Here is a 6317-nt window from a genome sequence, read left to right as displayed (position 1 = left end):
TGACTTCGATTTCAAGATAGGATGGAGTAAAAGTGACATTGCCCATGATTACTGGCCGTAAATAAACGTGCCTAATGAAATTATTAATGATAAAATATTAGCACGCACGCCGAATGGAAAATGGATGCCTAAAACGAAAAAAACACAAGAACAAAGTCATTTACTCTGATTACTTCGTTTTTTGGAGAGTTTCTTCGTATCCTGAAGTGCAAGAATTGCCTCTCTGTAAAAGACTGATGCGATGATAGCTTTTATCGTGGCAGCAAATGCAAGGTTCGTCTGTGTACAACTGCCAAGTGCAAAGAACTACTCTGACGTTGNTGAGTAAAATTACTATAAAATTATATACCGCAAACATAAAGATATTCACAGCTCTCCTAATGTCTACTTCTGTTAACATTCTCTAAAAGGCGAATACAGCAGATCGAGATAACTAAGATGGCAAAATTTTAATTTATGATAGTATGATTTCTATATACGAGTATATCCACAACGACGAATATCAGAGTCAAGAAGTAACTAAGTATCTGAAAAATAAATGTCATTAAAACACATAAAAGTTGTAAAATAATTAAGAACAAATACAAAAATAAGATGACGTTAATAATAATAAATATAACAAATTTATGTTACTATTAAAATCAATTATTTTTTTCGTATAAAGACTTACATTTTTAATATTTTTAAAAAATTAATTTTTTGATGTAATCAGTTTTTCTGTGTAGAAGCTACAAATAATAATTGTTAGCTCATACTATACAGAACCCAGTGGATTTAAAAGTGTCTGCTGGATGTGATGTACTGTACTGTACATTCCTCAGATGTATTAATAAAGTAACACAAGCATAGAACTAGTTGCTTAATTTTTCAAACAAGATTTAAAACCTCGCCTGAAATATTATTCTTATAAAATTTTATTTTAATAACATTTTTATATTTTTAACTGTTATAAAATGGCAAAACTCTTAATTTTGAAAGCAGGGATATAATTTATAAAGAATTGTAAATGCTAATATCGAGTAAAATTGTCATTAAGTCCGACCCTACTCGAGATATAAAACACCACCCCCTCTAACTTCTTATCCATGATTCGTTAACCACGAAAATTTAACATAATGAATTACTCTAATACAGAAACCTCCTTGTAAAATTTCGAAAATATTCCACAAAAAGCACAGAAGATATTAAGCATCGAAGAGGGTGAACAAAACCAAACCGTAGTCCAAACACACGCACACTAACATCCATGCATACAGAAATCCCGAATTTGTTTGCATTTCTCGATGTTTCAAGGTGCCCCTAGTCCAGAAATGTCATTTTTCCTTTATAAAATCATTTATAGAATCTAAGTAAATTAAAATTGTATTATTTAGCAAAATCACTTTACAAAAATAATACAAAACAAAGGCCGTGTATTGCCACAAGAAGCCACGTGTAACAGGTTCCAAACGTTCTAATCTTGCGCCAACTGCTTTAAAATAGTTTTAAATTGTAATTAATAATTTATATTTACATTTACTTTTAATTTTAAATTTTTAGTCAATACTTCCGTATGATGGAGTCTTTATCAGAAATATAAAACCAACGGAAATTGGTGATTAGGTCAATTAAAATTGGAAGTAGAAGCGGAAAGAGTTGAAGTTCAACACGAAAACAAGTTGGTAAGTATTCGTTTTCTATAAAACAATTTCATAAACTCGATCGAAATAAATATGTTTGGAGTCCTTTCAGCGTGGTTTTTTTATGATAAATAATTACATTTTTTAAATTTTAAACGTATGAAAGAAATATCATCGTAAATGGATGGGTAAGCCCACTGTTTGTTAACTTTGTGTTGAGTTTACTTCAAAATTCAAATCGTTAATATTTAAATGTATTTGTTATATCGAAGAGAATATATTAGAGAAATTTCTTCTGTTTGTTTCCTTAGCTTTAGTGACAGTAACAGCGTAATAGCGTCATTTGTTTCCAACTTTTCTTTCTCAACAATATAATTAGACGTTAACGTTATTTTTAATTAGTCGAATTACGTTCTGTAATTTCATAGTAATTTACATCGGCGTTTTCCAATCTGTGGGGCTTCTGACTATTGTAAGGTGGCTCGCAACTTTTACCATATTACCATTTTTTAATAGAAACAAACTAAAAAAGTCAAATCGATAACGAACAAATAAATCAGAAAATCGGTTATGCTTAATTTACGACCCTCGTCCGAACAACTTAAGCTAAAAAAACCATTTATACACTTGCCGAAACGTCTCGACGATAGAACAATATACTTTATTTTAAAAGCTATTTTGTCCCGTAGACCATTAAATAAATTATAAGGACACGTTAACGCTAGGATCTTACAAATCGTAAAGCTAAATTTAATAGAATCTGCTTATTGTAATCACGGAACGTGTTGCCAGTGGTCGAAAGAATCGGAATTTCAGTACTAAAGTAATATCATCGTTAATGAAAACCACAATACAAAACTACTGGTTGCTCTGTGTGTCTGTGTAATATGAAACTTACTAATATTACATTGATTAGAGAAAATATTAACAATAATATACTATTGTATAGTTATATGGAGAGGTAAATTCTTCATCCAGGTATCGAATATAATAATTATTCTCGGTAAACATATCTCACAGTCGGAAAATGACCAATTGATACAGCCAAGAACAATTATAGGTTTGAANCCCTTAATTTAATTTCTTTGTGAGCTCGAAGCATGAAATTCGGAGTGAATACTCTTTCTTTTAAATTACATAGAAAACGTTCAGGAAATTTATCACTACCAAACAATCCCAATAAAAATAACAATATTTGATCTGTGATCCAAGTTGAAAAATTAGAAAAATCGTTGTATATAGTGTAAGTTACAAGAAATTCCCGAAATGTGATATGCAAAAAATGATAACGAATGATTTTATCGTATTGTGAAAAAGATTCCACTGCAAGAATGTCCAATCCAATGATGAAATTATATTCATCTTCGTTTGGAAAAAACTTTATTAAAGCCTCTGATGTGATCGAATTAAGTTTTAGAAATAATGTTTTCTATCGAAGTAGCAAATTTTCTCCCATAAAATGTTTTCCTCGTTCGAACTTGCAATTCTGATCTGTTTTTCTAACATAACGTTCGGTTACAAGAGTAAACATTCGGATGTATAAATCCGTTGTGCTTTTAATTTCTCCCAATTCTGCATTATTAAAAAGGCAGCACAAAATGTGCAGCATCAGAGGACATTCGGCTATTTCTTTGTAGAACTCGTCTTCCTCCACTTTCTCAAGAAGACTTCTCGCTTTACTCTCGTCTTCTCTAAACATTAACTGAATACATTTCTTCTGATATTCTGGAGAAAATCCTTTTATCGAAAACCTCATCTTCATGTCTTCTCTGATTTCTTCCGTTGCTTGGGGTCGACTGGTTACCACAATCGTCATTTGACTAGAAATATCGTAAGATTCCTCCCTTATAAATTTTATAATTTTACTTTTCTCTACAATCTCATCGAACCCGTCCAAAATCACCAAAATGTTCAGTTGCCTAAAATGTAATTTCCAATCTTTATGAAATGACGAATTATCGTGCAAGTTATCGAATAATGCTTGTTTTACACTTTTATCTCCTAACTCTCTTAAAACAATACATGCCGTTAAGTCAAAATGTTGCAAGTAATCCGCGGATGCCCAATCGTATGCAATTTTCCTGCACAGAGTGGTCTTACCATAACCGGGATGTCCTGTCACCAAAATAGTTTGATGGTCGTCGTCCTGATTAGAAAATATTTCTTTCAGATTTACTTTATCTCCTCTTTCCTTTCCGAATAAATCTGCCTTTTGTATTGTCAAGTCTACGAAGTAAACCTTTAATGAAAAGTCGTTTCTCATCCCTTCCCACAAGTAGGATCTCATGTAAGCGAAGTATGTCTTATACTTGTACTTCAATTTCTGGCTGCAATTGACGTACATTTCTATAAATAAAAAAGGAATATGTAAAAATTAGTGAAAAGTTTCAAGATAAATAATTTAAGAATTTTAAGGCACTGCCGACCACTGTTATGATAATTATATATGAATGTTATTGAAATTTTGACAATTAAAACCTGTTGAAAAAAGAAGAGGAATACGTAGCATTGGATTCATGGAAGGCGACCGTGCAACACATAAGCAACCTACTAATCAGGCTTCCTCCCGCGACCACCTTCTATAGAAAACTGGTCCATAGTTAATATACACACATGAATAAAGTATGAAAAACACTACTGGTCACTCCCTATGTTAAATAATTTTATTCAGTTAGGACAATCAAAATACTTTGAACAACGGACAGTATAAGATTTTGGAAATTTAGTGTTTAAAAACTAATTTTAAACTTCAGCCTTCACATAATATAAAAATAAAATTGAATTTTAAAATGTTTCCAATAATAATATTTAAAAATAATATTCATTTTCATACATTCTCTCACAGAGTAAGGAAATAAGACTACAATTAAAATGAATACTGGTTTAATTAATTACAGGTGTGAGACAGTGTGCACAGAGAGTGATGAAAATAGGATAATAGAACGAAAAAGATGTGCATTCCTCAGGAGTATTAGCAATGTCAAGGGAATCTGATGAATGGATGAGCGATTAATTTTTTGGTGTGACAAACTGGATTTAAAACTGGTTTCTCTTGAATAGATTTTTAAAATTTGGAAACTGAAATACTAGAATTAATGTGCATAAATTAAATAATTAAATAGTTAACATTTTGCAGTGGAGTGTTATCTATAGGAAAAATAGCAATTGCATGAGACTCCACCAACCGTCGGCTCCTAACCGATCTTTTATTAAAAAAACATTTCCCCAAAAATTTTCGAAAAAAAATGTTTTCAGTCAACATTGTACACGGTTCCCGAAATTCAAATTCGAGTAGACTATAATGCACCATTGCCTCGTATATCGTAACGATACTTTCAGTGGATTATAAGAGAATATCATTGGCAATGCAATGCTATTCTACGAATGTCAAGTTCCTTTAGTTATATTAAAGGTTTGGAAGTGTGTAATTAGTAACATATTCTACTGACGAAAAATTATATTAAATTCTCAGTTCTGTTATCTTAATCGTAAACTATGCAATACGCTTTATATAATAGATATTCATATAAATCTAGCCAAAATGAATGCACGTGGGAGAAATCTATTATATTGAAATATAAATATGAAAATATTTAATGACACATCAACCTTTTGATTCACTCAAACTTTCTGATTCTTGACTGTGTTTGGACTTCTATCTGAAGTAAATTTAAATTGGAAAAAATAATATAAAAACATGTTCTTTTGACACAATATAGTGCTATAAATTAAGACACTTGGCGGATTTTCTCATCTTTATTTAGTTGATACGCGTGGAAAAAATTACACGTTTCGGGCTCTTAAGCCCCTCTTCAATCAACTAAAACATTTAAAAAGGATATAACATACACATAAAAAAGGAATACACAAGTTTTGTAAAATTCTTAAAAAATAAAACATACCTATCCATATACATACCTATCTAAATGGTAAATAAGTTTTTGTGTTTGATATTTTACATTTTAATTAATATCTTAGTATTAAATTACACTTTTTTTCCTTCTTAATCAAAAACTGTTCTCACCGTTAGTTTTTCTGAAATATTTCCATTATTTTAATTATTTCTAAATCATTGGTCATAGTCTGACATGGGTCTGGACAGAAAAAAAGACGTTTTACTGTATTTGAAAGAAAAACATACGTAATTCAGATAATGTTGATAAAATATGAATCATCATTTTCTAAATTCATGAAATTTAAACTTACATGGTTATTATAACCCTAAAATTAGGTCCTATTTTATGTTATCGCGCAGATAACCATACTCAGTTTTACTCATTATAGACTGATAACACTTATACTTTTGACGTTTTACCTGTTTTCATTTTTGTCTCCTCGCTTTGTGAGATTTTAAGCCCTACACATCGTTTCTTCGTCCAGGCCCACAATGACGGCGACCGGATGGAGATAATCAGGGCCCGACATATCCAGATAGACCACCTCAAAAATTTTTCGGCGGTTGTTTCTCTGGAGAGAGGTTTTTTTGTCCTTCAGTAGTCCTCCGGTATGAATAGCATTTGTCGAAAGCTGGCCTGGAAACCATTATTGTGAAATCTTTAAGAGTTGTATACACTAAAGGGCTGTGGAATTCATTTGTGCTGATGAAAATTAACTGTTTACCAGGATCCCGAGAAATCCCGGGATATAATTAATTATTTTTAATATATAAAATAAATCTTAAAATCGAATGATATAATT

The 6317-nt window shown here is 31.0% G+C and overlaps 1 protein-coding gene across 2 annotated transcripts in view; it reads right to left on the bottom strand.

Annotated features, from left to right (window-relative positions):
- Nucleotides 1–2694: 2694 nt before the first annotated feature.
- LOC111615831 (NACHT, LRR and PYD domains-containing protein 10-like) overlaps nucleotides 2695–6317 on the bottom strand; it is an 8105-nt gene continuing 4482 nt past the window's right edge. For both annotated transcript variants that reach the window (XM_023357264.1, XM_023357263.1), the window contains exon 4: nucleotides 2695–3965. In XM_023357264.1, coding sequence (XP_023213032.1) covers nucleotides 3049–3965 — 917 coding nt within the window. In that variant the 3' untranslated portion in view covers nucleotides 2695–3048. The remainder of the gene's footprint in view (nucleotides 3966–6317) is intronic.

The sequence above is a fragment of the Centruroides sculpturatus genome, unplaced genomic scaffold (assembly GCF_000671375.1).
Source record: "Centruroides sculpturatus isolate CEXI.00-Female unplaced genomic scaffold, Cexi_2.0 scaffold2717, whole genome shotgun sequence".
Classification (NCBI taxonomy): domain Eukaryota; kingdom Metazoa; phylum Arthropoda; class Arachnida; order Scorpiones; family Buthidae; genus Centruroides; species Centruroides sculpturatus.
The sequence above is the reverse complement of the archived record's forward strand: the minus strand, read 5'-3'. Positions and strand labels throughout refer to the sequence as shown.